Below are 19,341 nucleotides of genomic sequence, written 5' to 3'. Positions count from 1 at the left end.
CCATGCAAACCTGTCATATGGCCTTGAGAATCTTAAAACCAGAAAGTCATGCTTTCTCCCTCCTGTTTCCCATCTCTTATCTCCAGAGACAAGATAACACAACACAAATGAGACAGAAAAAAGACACTCCTCTTTGGAGAGAACATTAAAGCAAGAATCCCTTCTACTTATTTTTATCACAGTTGAAGCCAAATCAACTCAGCACAGCCACTATGAGGGCAGGCCCAGGATCTCTTTTGTGTGAGGAGGAAGGTGGCACAAGGCAGAGAGATAGGAAGAAGTGGAAGTAGGTGACTGCATGAAGCTGTAAAAGAATCCTCTCCCTATCCTCTCAGCTAACTTTACAGAATAGGTGAGAGACCCTGAGTATGAGAGATGATGTGTGTAATGAGATAGAAAAGAAGGAACCTGTGCCCAGTCAGGCACACTGGTAAGCTATTCTATAGGCAATTAGCAGAACTCTGTAGATAGGTCACCTTTGTCTTTACATGACATTTCAACTTCCCAGGCATCAACTGGGAATGTCATACTGCTGTGATAAGCAAGTCTGAGACATTCTTGATTCTTGATTCTATTCTATTCTATTCCTGAAGTTTAGGGAAGAAAACTTCTTGTTGCAAGTCCTCAGTGAGCCATCTGGGAAAGACATACTCCTAGATGTGCTATTTGTGAATACAGAAGGATCTGTGGGAGATGTGATGTTAGGCAACTCTTCTGGCCACAGTGATTATGAAATGGTTGAAAAAGTTTTGAAAAGTTTTCAGTGTGAGGAAAAAAACCGGCAGCATTGTTTCTAGCCTGAGTTTCAAAAGAGGAAACTAAGCTATTCAGGGAGTTACATAGCACTGTCCCCTGGGAATCTATGTTCACATTGATTTTTATGGATTTTGTACATGCAAACAGTCTCATCGGTTCCAGTTTCCCTTTCTTCAAATGTATGCATGCCTTTTCAGTAGAGGTGCACTCAAGAAGAGGAAAGGGAAATGCTTACCCCATCAGAAGGGTGGGTGGTCCAGCCAATCTCTGAGGTCTCTCCAGTTGTATCCAGAAGTATTTCTGTTTATATATATTTTTAAAAAGGGAAAAAAAAAAAAAGATTTTGTGCTTTTCCAAGTCAGGCTAAAATCTTATCATCTATTCCTAACAAGATTGTTAGGATTTGTTTCTGACAAAAAAAAAAAAAAAAAAAAAAAAATCTTAAAACACATCTTGTAGTGGGTTTCCACACATCCAGAATAGACATTCATGTTCTGACATTAAATACCACAGGCCACATTCACACTAGTAAATGAAGCAGGACCAAAACAAGGGTAGAAGCCCTGGGCATATAATCAAGCTAACTCACAGTCACCAAGTTGCTTGGCAATACTCTGGCAAAGTGTAAGCACACTGACAGCATGGAGCAGAGCTATGATAATGAACAGTACAGATGAGGCCATCCTCTTTTTAGAAAAGAGAAGGCTGCACAGAGAGATGAGTTATGTGCATGCCTGCCAGTCTCCTCAGGACCATGCTGTCCATTTTATTTCCAGGTGTAAACGTGGATACAAGGCCAAGACACTTTTGATTCCATCTCTGGAACCAAAGTTCTGTCAGGGTTTAGGATGACAAACCAGTTGATCCAGTAATGAATTCACCTTGTTCTGGAGCTGGGACAAGAAGTCCCAGTTTCATTAGAAAATCAGTATTACAGAGACTTTTGCACTGTACTGCTCAGGGTACACGCAGAACTTCGCAGACCTGGTTTATTGCCACAACTAGTCTTGCAGTTCCATTGTTATTGAATCTACCACTGGAGACAGCTACTAGATTTGACTGCTCTTGGAGATGTTAAGCTCTGTTCAGATACAAAGAAATACAGCACTGATTGTGACAGCACGAGCTACACACGTAGTATTCTCCTGAAGTAAATGGCAAGGTCTGAGACCACCCTGGAAGTTACTGGTGTGCAAGCATGTGAGCTTTTCTGTGTGCACTTAGAGTGAGGACATACAGGAAGAAAAAAGCTCATTTGAATAGGTATTTACATGTGTTGATACATACTCTATGAATCACATGCTTTTTCTAAAATTCTGGAGTGTCACTCTCTTTTGCTTCCTTATGTTAATTAAAAGAAAAAAAAAAAAAAAAACAACACACAACTACCACAAAAACACAACAAAAAAAGAACAACACAAAACAAACAGAAAAAAACCCAAACTAAACCAAATGACATCATCCAGGTTATCTACAAACAGGATTAATGACTCCTCTTGCCAAGGTTTATAATAGTTCTATGTTTTATTCAGGAGAGATCTCAACAGTTTCTATTTTCATATGATGAATTGCTTACTCCACTATTCCCATCAGTGCTCCTGGGGATCCACTCCACATAAATGAGCAGAAAGTAAAGACTAGACTTATCCCAAAGCAGACAAATAAGCAAGTTTATGCAGACCTCAGGCTTCAACAATATCTCCAAACTTATGTTCCTTACATTCTTACAGCAGATCATACATTTCTTAGATCTTCCTGAGTAGCTGAAGCAGTTTCCTGCTTCAAAACAGTGCAAAAATATCTGGGCTGGCTTGCCATAACTGGACAGAGCTACTGGTTACAGCTAATGGGCAACCTCACTAAAATTACTGAGCATCTCAGGAAATGATGAGCAGTTTGGTGTACTCAGGGATAGCTCAGCAAACATCTGTGAAATGCCTACACCTCCTTGAGGCCTGGCAGTAGGGGGACTTGGCATTTCCCCATGCCTATTACTATCCACAGTCCGGCACAGGGGTTGCACTCAGTCACGTCAGTACTTTGCCACTGGGGTCCCAAATGTGGTTTTGATATACTGGAATGATATACAAGATAATTTTTCAACAAAGAAAGAACTTTTATTCTGATCAAGACTGAGTACAATGCTGATGATTCTCCTGTATTTTGCTTTGCTAAACCAGAAAAAAGAAAGCAAAAAAACCAAAAAACCACAAACAAACAACAACCCAAAACCAACCACAACATTCATTTCACTCTGCTATAAAAGATGATTCATTATATTCTTTGTAAAACAAAATTCAGAATTAACTACACTATCATTTCAGTGTCTTCTGTTCTTGCAGGCCAGAAAAGGTAGAAACAAATCCCAGGAACTTAGGCTGCTACTAGCCTACACTTAGGTACCAAACTAATCTCTTGGGCTGCACTATACTAAAACATCAGCATCAGGGACCAACTGGGCACAGGCTGGAAGTTGCTGTTATAGATCAGGCTGTTCAGAATAGGTATGTTAATGATCCTCAGATTTTGGTTAGACTATACTAGTGCTTTAGCTACAGGCAAAAGGCTCCCCCAGTGCAAGATAATTCACCCAATGGTGACTGATGCTTGGACAAACTTTCTGAAAGCAAAGATGGCCTAACTGCTTTCTGGATTGAAGAACACTTGTCCTCAGTGTGTTATGAGTGGAGTGGTGCAAGAGGGAATTATACAAGTCAAGTCTAGGTAAACTATGGCCACTAAGAAGGCAGTTGATCCCAACAAGACAGCAAAAAAACCCCACACGTTACCTGTGGGATGAAAAGCTGGTGCTAAGGGTGATCAGACCATAGAATCACAGAATGAAACATGCTGGAAGGGACATACAGAGGTCATCTCGATCAACACTCTCAAGTCCAGGCTAAATTACAGTAAATTGCACAAGGCTTTGTCCAGTTGAATTCTGAATATATCCAAATGTATGTGTACATTGATAGATGAGGCAAAGGGCACTAGGGTAAAAGGTAACATGCAGGGAGTTTGTTTTGGGATGCAGCTGAATGCCCCAAGCAGATCTCTGGCTTAACAGACTTTTTGAAAAGAAGTCAAATGTTACCAGGCTTATTCTGTCTTGTATGATCATGCCTTGAAAATAAACAAGCAGGAATATTGCAAATGCTCCCTAGAAGGGCTGTAAAAAAAAAAAATTCTCTGGGCTTGTGCAAAAATATCAGTTGGGGTTGCCATCTCACATAAGGCTGCTGCAGTTCCATGTCCCCAGGTCCAAAGAATGCTAAGGTTGTGTGACTATTCCCAACTGGCACACACACAAACACATATAGGCCCTGCACATATACAAATGGCCAGCCATGAAGATCAACACAGACAGAAACACTCACCAGTCATGCAAACAGAAACAGCACCACCAATGGCCTCATCCTGCTCCCCTCTCTGGCTGGTCAGGATGGAGGTCTGTTAGTGGGAAATATATATGCATTTATATACAATATGGATCCCTGCAATAACTGTTCTTAAGCATTCAGTCTCCAGTAGCTCACCTCTGTCTCCCCATTTGCTGGCACCTGCACACAGAAGCACCTGAAACTTGCAGCCCCACTCCTGTTCCTAGTATTCAGACTGATCACTCACTGATACATCCCTTCACACACACAGCCACACTATGGATCCTCTCCTAATGGGTTTTAGGCATGCAGTCTGAAGAGCAAGTGCCAGCATCCTAGGAGAGCAAGAACCCACTAGCTGGCCCTGGATTCTTGCTCTCCTAGGCTACTGGCACTTGGAAATGTGAGCATCCAAGGCCCACAGCCAGTTGCTGCAGTGCTGCCCTGCTCCACAGAACCTCTCTTACACATACAAACACATGCACAGGCACAAACAGGATGGATCCCTTTAGTAACTGGACTTTGATACTCAGACCACCCAGGAGCTGGATCTCAGACTGTATTGTCTTCAGTTGCACAAAGATACACAGAGAACTTAGAATCTCACCAACAACTGAGATGGGCTTCCCAGTTCCCTCAGAAGACAGCTGCTCCACCTGTCTCACTCAGACACACACATACAAAGAAGTGTCTCAGTGGGGTCCTGTGACCAGTGATTCAAACTCCAGCTGCTGGCACTTACACATCTACATCCATATACACATAGAAAATACAGCCCCCTTTCCCAGGTAACCAGTGGAAAAACATTTAAGAAGATAGGAAAGATTGTGGTAATCAAGTACAGGGCAAGGCCTGACAGGTGTCTTTACACATGACTGGCCCCTTGTCTCTGTTTTCTCACTCCTAATCCTTCTCAAAACCACCTTGACACCTCCACCCACCCCTTTCCCCATCTACAATTCTTCCCCTAAACGACCCAGAGTAACTCTTGCAGAAGTCCCAAATGACCTTGCCTACCTTACAACATAAGTGACATGCTCCTGTTGGCAGCAACCCCCCCCTAGTCTGTAAGATGTTCCAGAGAGTATTTCCATTGACTTGTCTGAATGGGTTCCCTTCCCACTCAATGAGCTGATCACACTCAGCCCAGGGAGAAGCTGGGTCAGGCTGCTTATCCTGCTATTTGGTTGTTTGGGTTCCCTTGCCTTTCATTGTTCCTTTGTGCTTCTTGGAATGTGGGGAGAGGAGCCTTTTATGACACAAGTGAGTAAATATATTTATATGTGGGGGCTATCACTTGGAGATACAATACAGTGAAAAACCTCTAGGGAACCTTAAATACACTAGAACTTCTTACAAGACTAAACAGCTGTTGTGGTGAAGTGAATAGTGTATCAATGGCAAATAACATACACAACTGTAACAAGCATTCTATCATCCAAGAACCAGTTGATAAAACAAGACTAAACAAAACAAAAACAACCCACTTGTTCATAACTACTCAACATAAAGACTGCTGCTGTTTTTACATTTTTGTTTAAAAAATGATGTTTTAGATGTCTTTTCTACAGTTCTGCTATGACCTAACATGAAAAACCAAAGCTAGAGAGTTATAAAATAGGCATCCTAATATGGGAATACAAAACTAACCTATATGAGACAAATGAGCTTGATTTTTTTTTCTTGGATAACTCTACATTTGTGAAGTCATTCCTGCAATTAATGTTTCTGTATTACTTCTGTATTCATATGCAGTTAGTTTAAAAAAAAAAAAAGCTGTTTGGAGTCAATAGGACATATATTTAGTGAGTTCCATGAAGTATAATATTTATTAAAAAAAACTAATCTTGAGACAAAAAGTGATTTATATTAAGACTGTTTAAATCTAATTCAAATACCTGAGAAACACTTGGAAGAAAAATTACCTCAATTGTTCCACTCTCAATCCGCTTCAATTAGAGGCTGCAGGGATGTATTTTAGACACCATCTAAAACTTTTAAGAAACCATACAAAAACTAAAGACCAAACTTGATATTCTGTGTATTTTTCATCTTAAATCTGAAACCTGAAGTTCAAGTTCAAGGTTCTGTTTTATACACTAAGAAGGAAACAAAATTGCCATGGGCCTTTTTCCTTCCACATGGATACACGTGGTACAGTTACCATGCAAGGTGATGACTAAACTCACTCTGAACTGAGAAGTGAAATTCAGCCTACAGGTACCTTTACTGTTTCATCTACACAGGCAGAATTTTACTGTCCTGTTTTAATCCAGGCAACTTGGCCATGTGTTCTGAGAAGCTGTGTCACACAGTGTCTTTGAAATTCTGTCATCTTTACAAACTTACAGGAGTGATCACTGAATTCCCAAAAAATTCCTACAGGTATCACCGAGTTACTCCATATTTGGCAGAGAATGGACATTTCCCCCTCTCTCTTCTATCTCAGCTAAATTTTATCTTAGTTACACTAAGCAATAAACATAATACTTTGTAAAGGATTTTTAAATCAGCAGTTAACACGGTTGCAGAGATTTCAGAATTTGTATTAGAATCTTAGACCAATTGTTTCCTGAGTTCCATTCCATTTCCAAAAGGATGCTGAACAAGCTTTTATCTTCATTATTAGTAAGAAAAAAAATAATATTTTTTCCTTCTCAGCCTCCATCTTCTTTTTCTTAGATCTCACCCTATTGTTCCTCGTCATTCTTTGATTCCTTCTCTATCTCCTCTGCTTTTTCAGAACTTTCACATACGCAAGAGATAAACAATGCAGTTCATTGAACACATGTAGCTGCAAGGATATTTCCTGGAAGCAACAAGAGGATTATTTGCAATAGCCCTGCCTTTCTCAAAGTCTCTCTCACCTAGCTCTCATTTCCTGCTCTCATTGCCCTCCGATCCTGGGTTCGTTATTCTATTTTTTTGATCTTTCCCTCTGCCTACCTTTTCTATATCCTGTCTTCACTGCTCACTCCCTCTTCTGCTGAGTGAACACAAACTGCCACTTCTTGTTAAATCAAAGCATTCTCCCTGCATCTATTGTATGAGGCAAGTTGTTCAGATGGAAGAAACAAACAAACAAATCCAGATTTCAGCCCACTGGATGCTGCCTTGTAGAAGAGCATAAACACTGACAGACTGTTTCACAAAACAAACATGGTGCAAAACCAGGAACACAAAATTTAAATACACTCAGAGCATACACAAGGAGCTTATTCCTGAGTAAACGATTGTTTCTTTGCAGCTATGACTTCTGAGGTAGCTAGTACTAGCTCATCAGCTGGTAGTTCATTACCAATCCTTCAATCAGAGGATTTGCTATTCCACTAGAAACAATACTAATACCTTCATACATTTCATGAGATAATGATCAAGTATGAAACAGAGAAGACATGTTCTGTGCATATTGGAAAGTACACTTCGATTTTCCTCTAAAGAAAAGTTTAATAAGTTGTTGCATTATATAATATCTGTTCTTACCTTCTAGTGAGGTGACTAGGTGAAAGAAGTAGACCATCCATAGCCAAGCCATTCCCACCACTCTTCTTCCACAGATGCCAGCATTAGAATCCATGAAGATCTGTAGATACCACCATCTCCAAAACTCACACACCACTCCCTTGAAACGACCAGAGATTTCTTGGAGTGTTTTAGTGTCTTCCCAAATCAAAGCACAGAGGCCTTCACACAGAAATACTGGTTAAAAACAAACAAACAAAAGGTGGAAAGAGGAATCAGGTCACAGTAATACAGAACCAGCAGGTTTTACACACCTACTCCATGATTCACTGCTTCTGAAATACAGGTGAAAAAAGTATCACAGACCCTGTATTTTCCATTTATTCACACCTCCCACCCCTCAAGACTGCAGTCCCAGCTGTTTTGTGCACTGACAGTACACACAGATTTTGTGACATATGGCACCAGCGAGAGTGGGGTTCCCAGATAAATGTTAATCTCTCTCACAATATTGCCAATATTCTTACTCATATTGTTACTTTTTTGCATCGTTGGTGATGTTTCTTGGAAGGTCTCTGTTCCATTTTCCATGTGTGCTTTCCAAATTCGTCTCTTATAATTTACACTTTGCCTTTTCAGGACTCTGCAGGGCACTAGCCATGACAGGAAAGCTTCCACCATTTATGACAATACAAATCTGCACTGCTGAAACATTTGTAACTGCATTTCAGATACAAGTTGTATGCTTAAAGGGACAAATGCCTGCACAACACTATTGAAGCTAGACTATATTTTCCCCATGAGTGTGTCATACACAAGGAAACAAACCTTGTGATATTAAAGATCAAACAGGGAGCCTGTGTTACAGCCAGGAAAAGCATACAACTGCAAGTTTATTATTTTAAGTGGGGAAAAAAATCCAAACAAAACTCCACACCATCATTAAGAACCTCACATAAAGGTTTATCTCACAGTCAGGGAGCAGCGTGTAACCAGCACTGCATTAGAGCAATCCAGCACAATAATTTTGCTAAGCAAGGTATTTCTGGCTTCATCTGCCCTGTTCTCAGCCCATCAAAGAAATATCCTGGTAATATGTAGGTTACATTGGGAAAAAAAAAACATATGCTTTGTTTCTTCAGGTGCTCTTTGTGTAGTGTCTTCAGAGAGACAGTGAAGCATAGATAAGGAGAAAAAAGTGTCTCAGGCAATATAGAGAAATGGCTCAGTAAGTTGGCTGATATGAGGGAGAGAAGAGTTCATTAAAAGAGGCAGCCTCTCTGTGATTATCAGAAAACAGTGCAATGGGATATTTGTGCAAGTCTGGCATAGCAGAGGAAAAAGCAGCCTGGGGAATATGAGAAAAAAAAAGCAATGAAGTGCAATATGATTTGCTTTACTGAAGGGAGAGAAATTACTGGACAAGGATGGAATAGTCCTCTCTTACACTGCCCCAATGAGAACCTAGAGCACCAAACACAGATGAAACCAAAGGCATCACTAAAATGCAAAAAAACTAAAGGGATCTTAGGAAGAAGCTAGAAGTTTGATGTACAATTTATGAGGAAAGAAAAAATAAAAGTCAGTTAAGTATAACAGAAAAAATGAATGTTAACTAGAACAATGGATATGACACTGATACTGCATATTACTTTATGAAGCATGAATACACCACAGAATAAAATCATCAGTGGATGAAACTGTGAAACGGAGAAAAATCCAGGCTGAAAGACCAGAAAACCCTTCTTTAGAAAAAGAATTATCCAAGCACAGAGCAGTGTTCTCCAGGAATGCAGCTGAAGACTACAGCCTAAGCCACCTAAACCAAGAATGGGTACACTGGAATCAAACCTGCATGAGTATGCTACATGGAAACATACTTTGTACCAGTAGTCAATCTATAACATCTAAAAGCCTTTCAGGCCAGCCAAATTCTGGGGAACTGATTCTGAAGGCATTATGTCATCCTTTGGCTTGTTCTTCTGCTGGTTTATACATAAGTAAAAGATCAGTTTAATTTTTTAATTTGGTGTCTGTAACCCCTGTGCTGACCCCATCAATTGGCATTACATGGCTAAACTATAAAGTTAGGTTTGATTCATCAGTTAAAATAGATATAGTTTTTATTCTGCCTCTTCCACACCTCAATGAAAAATGCCTTCTCCACAATGAAGGATAGAGGAGAACATATGGAAGTATTTACGTGAGAGCAGGAGGGAAGCATTAGCCCTGCTGAATTAAAGAGTACCTTGGAAGGTTTTCTTATATCCAAATTTTACAGTATCATACTAAGCTCCTAAATTGCTAATCACTCCCCTGCCCTTGTCCACAACACTTGATGTGGGCAGATTTTGACTGCAAAGATCTTTCATTCTTCAGTTCTCCCTATCTCTTCCCTACACCAAACTATGAAACAGAAAACTTCAAACCATCCCAACTTTTAAACTTCTGTCTTCTCTTGTCCACATAAGCAGCTTTCCACAGCCTTTTCAGCTTGTTACTTCTTCCAAAACTCTCTCCAGACAGATTACCTCTCTTTGCTATCCCCCATTTTCCTCCAAATCCAACTGCAAAGTGATACACCTTCCCTTGTCATTCTTCCTCTATTTCAGCTACGTAGAACTTGCATAGAACTTTCAGCCACATAGAACATTCCAGCTGTCAGTCTCTCATGCTAACTCTTTATAAAGGATTCTAGTTCTGGTTCCCATTTTAAAATCAAGAAGGTAGCCTTACATAGTGTACAAATACACAAACAAGCACTCAAAAAAAATAGAAGGCAAAAATCCAAACTGAGAATACTTTTCTTTGCAAAGTCCTTTAAAACCCTTTAGATTTTTTCAGCTGCAGTAAAGAATATTCATATTTTCTAAAAAGATACTTACCGTCTTCTAATTGTGTGTCTGACTTCATGAGGGATTTACAGTAAGGAATATATTACATAAGCAGAAAAATTTGTGCTATTCATACTCAAAGCATCCAAACTTCTCCTCTCCACTAGTGGCAACACTGATAGTTAGTTAAAGGATAATGGGAATTCCCTGAATTTTGAAATAGTCTTTCATTTCATAAGAGAGAAACCGACATTTCAAAAATAAACTACAGAAAGTACTAATAAAATTAATCCCCTTTAAGTATTAACTCTTTTTATTAACCTCCTTTCTGGCTTCAAAGAGGCAACTTGAGTTTTCAGACAATGTATTTCATGATTTAAGGGTTAATTATAACTACTTTTTTTTCCCCTCATTTTAATCAGTTTTACAGCCTTGGGCTGTCACAGAGCTTGGTTCTCAAACTGTCGGCTGCATGCATCTGCAGATAGAGGCTACTTTTATTTTTAAAACTATTTTATTACTAGCATTATTTATCATCACTTTAATTCTTGGTAAGAGAAGCAAGGAAAGAACAGTTCTCTGTAAAACAAGGCAGAAAAGCACAGAGGTACAATCACCTTCCTGACTTGTTAATTGCATTGATCTTGCTGTTCAAATTCCCTCCCCCCCATCCCACTCCATGCAGCTGATTACCAGCTACCTTCCATCCAATTATACCCCCACACCTATTGCAAATATCAGGTTTTGAGTTCACAGGGTTGTCCTAGTAGAGGCCTGTAAAATAACATTCCCTGGATGGACATGAGAATAAGAAATTATCGTCAATAAAGCTGATTCTCTTAAATCTTGCTGACTGCACCAAGAGGTTATACAATCCACAAGCTTTAATTCCAGCATGCAAATTAGAGAGTTTGATGTGGAAATATATGCACAAAACTAGGAAGCTATGAGAGAGAGAAAATGGCTCAGCATTCTACCACAGAGTTTTCATCCCTCTATGACAACTGTTTGCCTGGATGGGAATTCTATCTGTTCCAGCCTCGCATTCACATTAGGCACTAAAATACTACAAAACAGTCCTGTGCTGCACTGATCATACTTACAGAACTGCACATCAACACTAACTATGACAGCTTGAAGAAGAGAAGGGAGATCAAAGCTGCAAACAAGAGAGAGATGACCTGAAAGCGAATGTCTTGAACGGAACAATTAGCTGAGTTCACTGCAACATCATATGGTGCCCATGTGTAGAGAAAGTGAGTTAGTAAGCCCCACCAAAAATTGGAACTTGCCACTGGTGGAGTCTCCAGAGCAGCCATTTTCAGGTCCTTCTTCCCTCCTCCTTCATCCTGCATTTCCAGTTTGTTGTTTCCACCCTCAGGAAACAGGAACATTATGTGCCATTAATACTTCAGCAGAACAGAAAAAGTCTTTAAGAGGAAAAGGGAAGGCCAAGCATGTTACAGTAGAAAGATTTCAGGCTCATTTCAGGCTCATTTCAGGCTCTTTCCAATGCATGTTTGTATTCTTTTTCATGCCAGAGATGAAAGCAGTAGCACAAATCTCAGAGCTCATCCTGCCTCATCTGTGACTCAAAGGCTGAGCCCCAACATGTCTTGGTGTGCATGTTAGGGCTCACTGCTCTTATTACAACCATGCCTAACTTCAAACCAGAGGATTACACCTAAAATGGAGTAAGTACAGTGCACCACTTCTCCTTAGATACCAACCATTCTTAGTCATAACACAGTGGATCCAAGATGCATTTTCTGCCAGAAAGGCAGTCCCTCCTCCAGCAGCTGATGAGACAGAATAATAGAAACTAAAAGAGGGGGATGGGTATCTTTATACAGATGACATCTGGCTTATAGTACCCAGCTGAGCATAGGATTTTTGTTGGTATATTCCTTTGAGCTTTTCTAGTTATCTTTTTAATTCCATCAGCAACAGGACTTCTATGACTTACTACAAACTACTTTAACCGTTGCTGGAAGAAAATATGCCTTAATAGCGAACCTGAAACCAGCTACTTTGGCAATGTCAGCCATCCATTTTATTTTAGCTACATTGTTGAGGATCCCATCAATATTCTCCCAGGTACTAGAGACACTACAGAGCAACCATTTTTCAGTCAGAAATAAGCCAGTTCTTTTTAATAGCATGTAAAAAATCCTCTACAGTGTTCTAATCACTTCTGTTGCTCTTTACTGAGCTCCCAGTTCGTCAGTGCCATGGCAGAGAAGTTCACAGGCAAACAGTCCGTGTGCATTTGCATTAGTGTCATAAATTCAGAGGCATAAGAGGAAGCACAATCGAAAACACTGGGCTGATCTGCTATGATCTGGGAGGGGATTAAAAAAGGCACAGCCTTTTTCAAAGGAACCATCTAAAAATCTAATTTTAAAAGAACTTTGAGATTTTACAGCAAATTCTACCTTTCCACTCCGATTCCTATCCACACAACTCTATAACACCTTGACTTTAGGAGAGCCAACTTTTGACCACTCCAGAGTCCTACTTAAAGGAATCCCATGGGTTAGGACTCTAGAAGGACAGGGGGCAAAAGAGAACTGTTTAACATTCAAGCACCATGTCTTCCAAGTTCAAAATCAGTGTATCCACAAGTTAAAAAAAAAAAAAAAAAAAAAAAATCAAGCAAGGGAAGCAGGACTGAGTAAGAAGCTTCTGGGAAAACTCAAATAGAAGAATAAAGTTCATAGTATGTGGAAAAAGAGGCTGGTCACTATTTAGGGATGTAACAAGGAAAGCTAAGGTCCCCTTGGAATTAAATCTGGCAAAGAAAAGACGAGACAGGCTTCTTCAAGTACAGCAGCAGGAAAAAGAACACAAGGTAAAACGTGAGCTCACCACTGAAAGACATAGCAGAGAATACAGAGAAGGCAAAATTACTGAATGTCTTTTTTGCTTCACTCTTTATTGCTAAAACTGGCTGTCAGGAATCCCCATCCCTGGAGGTAAGAGAGAAAGTCTGGGGGAAGGAAGAGTCTTAGTTGAGGAAGACTAGATTAGAGATAATCTAAACAAGCTGGGTACCCACAGATCCATGGGTCCTGGTGGAATTCACCCTTAGCACACAAGTGTTGAGGGAGGTGGCTTAAGGTTATTGCTATGACACTCTCCATTTTTGAAAGGTCATGGAGAAGAGCAGAGGTGCCTGAGGTCTGGAGGAAAAGCACTCCACTCTTCAAAAAAGACAAAGAGAAGGACCCAGGAAACCCAGAAAGCAGTGTATGTTGCCTATCTCAACTTCAGTAGGCTTCTCACACTACCTCCCATAACATCCTCATAGGTAAATTCAGTAAGTGTGGATTATATGAGTGGACAGTGAGGTGGATGAGAACTGGCTGAATGACAGAGTACAGAGTGTTGTGACCAACCCAGCAGGGTCTAGTTGGAGGCCTGTAGGTGGTGTTCCCCAGGGGTCAATCCTAGACCCAGGCTTGTTCAATTGCTTTCTCAACAACTTGGATGGGGAGACAGAGTGTACTCAGCAGGCTTGCTGACGATACAAAACTAGGAGTAGGTGACACCCCTTCAGGATGCGCTGCCATTCAGGAAGATGTGGACAGGCTGGAGAGTTAGCAGAAGGAAACCTCATTAAGTTCAACAATGGCAAGCGTGGAGTCCTGTACCTAGGGAGGAAAAACTCCATGCAATGATACAGGTTAGGAGCTGACCTGTCAGAAAGCAGCACTGCAGAGAACGACCTGGGAGTGCTGGTGGACAAATCTACCATGAGCCAGCAATGTGCCCTCATGGCCAAGAAGGACAAAGGTAGTCTGGGATGCATTAAGAAGAGTGTGGCCAGCAGGTCGAGGGACATTCTCCTCCCCCTCTACTCTGCCCAGGTGGGGCCTCACCTGGAGTTGTGTGTCCAGTTCTGTGTTCCCCATTTCAAAAGAGACAGGGAACCACTGGGCAGAGTCTAACGGAGGGCCACAAGGATGATGAGGGGACTGGAGCATCTCTCTGATGAGGAGAGGTTGAGAGACCTGGGGTTCTATATCCTGCTGAAAAGAAGACTGAGAGGGGATCTGATCAATGCATATTAACTACAGGGTAGAGGTCAAGAGGATGGGGCTGGGATCTGATGGTGCCTAATGATAAGATAAGGGGCAATGGGCACAAACTAGAACACAGGAGGTTTCATTTAAACAGAAGGAAAAACTTTACTTTGAGAGTGCCAGAGCACTGGAACAGGATGCCCAGAGAGGTTGTGCAGTCTCCTTGTCTGGAGACTTTAAAAACCTGCCTGGACGTGTTCCTGTGCTACCTGATCTCAGTGAATCTGCTTTAGCAGGGGGATTGGACTAGATGATCTGATCTCTGATTCAGTGATTCTGTAACTATGGCCACAGAAATTAAAAAAAAACAAAAATAAACCGTGCAATCTTAAATGCTTGGTAAGTACTTTGCACTCCTCTGCAGGGATTTTAGGAGAACCTTCCAAACAGCACTGCTGAGGGATAATGCAAGGATGACAAGGAAAGCCCAATTATAGGGGGAGCAGACCTACAGAAGGAAGTATTCCTGAAGCCAGGGGAAAAAACACACATACATCTCATAACAATGCAGGTATACAGGCAAGGACAGCTGACCACTAAACATCAAGGCAAGTGGTGAGAAATTATAGTGATCTCTTATGCAACTCTCTACATATGGCACATGCAGTATCCAAGGAGAGAAGAGGAAGACATCTGTACACGGGCACAAAGAGGAACATACACATTGAATTTATATATGCATAAAGACAATTCTCAATGGACTGAGGAATCAACTGTCTTGTCAGACACATGTGCAGGCAGCTGTGGGAGTGTGCTGGAAAATAAACAGCTGTCTCCATGGAGCCACTAACTTGCTTTCCCCTAAAAAGCATTTACATTGCCATTGGTCAGCCTGTAAGTCAAATACAGAATGCAAACACAGTAGCAGCCTTAAAGCAAATGAAAAGGCAGGAGGCATCTTTTCCCCAGCCCCTTCCAGAAACTAACTCTATAACCTAAGCTCTTCATGCCACAGATAAAAGCTTGGGAGAGCTGAGACTGCCTTTCTGCAGGGTTTCAGCAATTAAATTAGAAAGAATACAATCTTGCTCACATAAGCTCCAACAGCCTAAAGTAATGCTATTTACAGATTCACAGACTGCATTGGGTTGGAAGGGACCATCAAAGGTCTTCTTGTCCAGCCCCCCAGGTACCAAAACCCATGGCCACACAAACAATTCTGTGCAAGTGCAAAAGTCAAACAGGAGAGAATTTAGAAGTCAAGAAAAAATTTCTAGTGGCTAAAGAGGCACAAATACATGTCAAGGAACTAAAAATTGCACATGTGTAATTTGGCTAAGAGGATATACATGTGAAAAGCAGTAAAGATTCAACTATATGCCATTATCTGAGGCTTGCCCACAGTACCAAGTAAACTGATGTGGTGTAAGGTGTCAAATTTAGGGAACAAGCTAGAGGAAAACAGGTATTTGAGATCAGGTAACATCAAATAAAAAAGATCATTAGATTGGGGATTATCTCTTCCTTCCATGCTCCCAAAGGAACCTCAGCATTATAATTATTTCAAACTGGAAATAAAGACCTAAAAGTAGTCACTAAATCTTGTATTAGTAGCTGTGATTAAACAAGAGATGCACCCATATCAAGTTCACAGAATCACAGAATGTTTCCAATTAGAACCTACATAACAATGAAGAAGGGAGTCTACCTAGTCCATCCCAGCTGAGGCTGCAGTTCTATTTCTGTAACAGATGTGTTTGGTGGCAGCTACTCTTCTCACTGTCTTGACTTTATCATTTTCATTTATCCTATCATTCTCCTTCCTCATCAGTCTGCATGACTTCATTTAACTGCTAATGAAGGACATCTCTTGGGAGATGGGCTTCCTCATCTCTACTCTCTTACTTTTAGAACTTGTAAGGGAGGCAGGTGATACTCATTCTTCTCTATCAAATCAGTGTGGTAATTGCGAGAGAAACTGCAGAGTAAGTAGAACCATCTCAGCGGCATGGCAAATTTAAAATTACACATCACAACAGCCCCTTCCACATTTACAGATTTATTTAACATGAGTAGTAGTTGACTTGTATCATCTCCTTGAAAAATATGACTTTTTCTCTGCCACAAGCACTCATACAGCCACCTGTCCCCCACAAGAGCACTAAACAACCCACTACACAAGGCAGGCCACAAAGCCTTCTCGTATCATTCCACGAGGATGAGGAACCTACACCAGCATACATACACCTCACCTTCCTGCTTCAGAGGTTCCAAAGGCAGCAGTCAACTATGGCTCTTCAAGGAGAGAGAAACGACACGCATAGGAGCAGACCAAACACACCATGCATGTGTAGAAGATAGCTGGTTTAGACAGTAATTCCCATGAGCAGAGACACCGTGACGCGTTTTCATACAGCTTTGCCCACACATGGCACCTGACAGCAGAGGTGCACTTGGAGGAGCGTGTTTCGGGACACTCGAGTCCCAGGCACAGTCTTTAAAGAACAGACACCAGAAAAGGGAAAAACAACCACAACCTTGGAGGAGATCGAATCCCCTTCGGAAGCAGTACTCGTTTGTTCCGTATCCCTCCTTCCCCCACCCCGCGGAAGGCAGAGCTCCGATGGCTAGACCATGGCTCTCAGATCTCCTCGGCCAGGCTCACAAAGCCCTTCCCCGCGGGCCCGTTCACCCACCACAATACCTTTCGCAGGACTCCAGCAACGCTCCCTTCACTTCCCAGCATTACTCAGGAGGTTTTCGCAGGAGCTCTTCCTGCTGGAGCCATGCCGACCGGACTCCCATCAGGAAAGTTGGAAAAAGACCGTTTTCACTGTCTAAGTTACTTCATCTCGGTAAGCTAGCGCCAGGTCCCTCACGCTCTGCACCCATTGTCGCTTTGTCCTCCGGCCGGGGGTACAGCCCTGGGCCTTCAATAGATGCCTTCAACAAGTCAGATGCTTGCGAGAAGTCCCGGTCCTTGCGCTCCTCTCCAGGCCCCTCTCTGGGAACTTTTTTTCCTCTTCTCCCCGCCCAGGATCCCTCTTACAGGGCTCCTTCTTCCTCCCGCTTCGCAGAACCGGCTTTGTCCCCTTCTCCAGGATCCTCTGCCAGTGCTTCTGTCTCTCCTCTCCCTCCCCCTTATGCCGTGCCCCTCCTCCTCACTCTAGCCCCCGCCTCCCTTCACGCCCCCCTAGCCCCCTCGATCTTCTTTCGTCCTCAGAGGCCGAGCTTAGCGTCAGAGGAAACCACGGCAAATAGGAGATCCCACACTGCGGCTGGGGTTCTACGAGATCCCATACTGAGGGAGCCACTCCTCGCACTCCCGCGGTGGGCACCATCCTCTCCCGCTGCCGGCGGCTCCTGCCACTGCGGATTGCCGTCCCCTGGCTGCTGCAGCCCGGCTTCGTAGGGATGGAACTGGGCGCGAAGCCGTCCTCCTCCAGTGGCTGCTGCACTGGGCGGGCCATTGGGCGGCACCGGATTTCGTCCTCGATTCAAGTGTTTGCCGCTCGGGCACTCTCCTGCTTCCCTCAGCCTGCGTCTATTAGAGGAAGATTTTCCAAGTGGGTCAGCCCTTCTCCCCGCAACGTCAGAACTGTGGAATGGGCTTGTCCGTTGCCCGCCCCGCAGTCCTGCTGTGGCCAGACTTTCTGTGTGCATGCCCCTGCTAGGTTCATGCCCGTGGGTACAGTGTGGCAGCACTGGAGTAACAGCTGCTAGTCCTCGGTCGGGCTTTCTTGGTGCCAGTGTTGCTGTATGGCTCCGCTGCTGTTCTACGACAGCCTGAAGTAAAGTTAGCACCAGCACCATGTATGTCCGTCATTGCACTCCACCTCCGGATACTCAATATTAAATGTCACAGCGGCTAGACGCTTCCTTGATTCTAGATGTTAACAATTCTCAGCTCCATCAGCACTGGTATGGATGAATCAACCAGGGTTCCTCAGTTCTCCCAAAGAAGAACCTCACTTCCAATGGACTGGAAGCATCTTTCATGGTCACCTGTGTCTCCTGCTAGTGCAAAACTCTACCTATTCAGTGTCACTGGGCTGGATGTGGAGAAATGCTAGAAGATGAGGTACAACGCATAATCTTCTGATTGTACCTACCATTCAGTGAGTTACATGGACAAGTGGCAAAAAATGAGGGTGCTGGGACCTGGAGTGCAAGTGGACTGTGCCCATTAGGATAGAAAGGGGAAATATGTCAAAAGTCAGTGGCTTACAATTCACAAACAGTTTTGTGATAACACAGAGCAGAATTTTGAGCTTTTGCTGCCAAAAGCAACTTCCTTTGGTTTAATTTAGGAGCTTCGAGTTACATACAATATAAAGAGACTGCTATTCCCTTCAATGTATAACACTGGTACGCATGCAAAGCACAAATGCACATTAGACACTCCCCTGCATGATAAAATTGTACGTAAAAACTTCTGCTTAAAAGAAGTGCTATCAGCAGAGAGCTGGTTTCCACACAGCACAGCGTTTTCTAGCAGTTCTCTGTGTAGGCAGAGAACTCTGTGTATACAAATACCTACCTTTTCCAAGACAACATAGTTTCTTTCTTAATCCTCTCTGTGGGGGGTTCTAGACACCAATTACAACAGACCTCTTTCCTTCCAACTCCCTTCCCTCCCCCTTTCCTTCCCATGGCTTGATTCTAAAAGAAATTGACTTCAGAAGAAATTGCGGGTATTTGGCTCCTCTTGGAATCTGGTCCTTACTCAGTTCACTAGTGAATTTTTGTGCATATGTTTTCCTTTCTTTCTTATTTCAGTACTGTGAGGAGTATCTGGCCCCTAGAAAGGAGGGATGGAGCTGTACCATTGCACAGGGGTCAAGAATGAGGTTAACGAACTGCTTTGTTCAACAGCTGCAGAAA

General features: G+C 42.3%; 1 protein-coding gene across 1 annotated transcript in view; it reads right to left on the bottom strand.

Annotated features, from left to right (window-relative positions):
• The window catches only part of EPHB6 (EPH receptor B6), a 42,338-nt gene extending 34,625 nt beyond the window's left edge, over positions 1–7,713 (bottom strand). The window contains exons 1-2 of the mRNA XM_054386563.1: positions 7,620–7,713; positions 992–1,056 (exon numbers count right to left, since the gene is read on the bottom strand). Of these exons, the coding sequence (XP_054242538.1) occupies positions 992–1,056; positions 7,620–7,713 (159 nt within the window). The remainder of the gene's footprint in view (positions 1–991; positions 1,057–7,619) is intronic.
• Between the last annotated feature and the right edge of the window lie 11,628 nt (positions 7,714–19,341).

The sequence above is a fragment of the Indicator indicator genome, chromosome 14 (genome assembly GCF_027791375.1).
Source record: "Indicator indicator isolate 239-I01 chromosome 14, UM_Iind_1.1, whole genome shotgun sequence".
NCBI classification, from domain to species: Eukaryota; Metazoa; Chordata; class Aves; order Piciformes; family Indicatoridae; genus Indicator; species Indicator indicator.
This window is presented reverse-complemented; position numbering and strand designations above follow the sequence as displayed.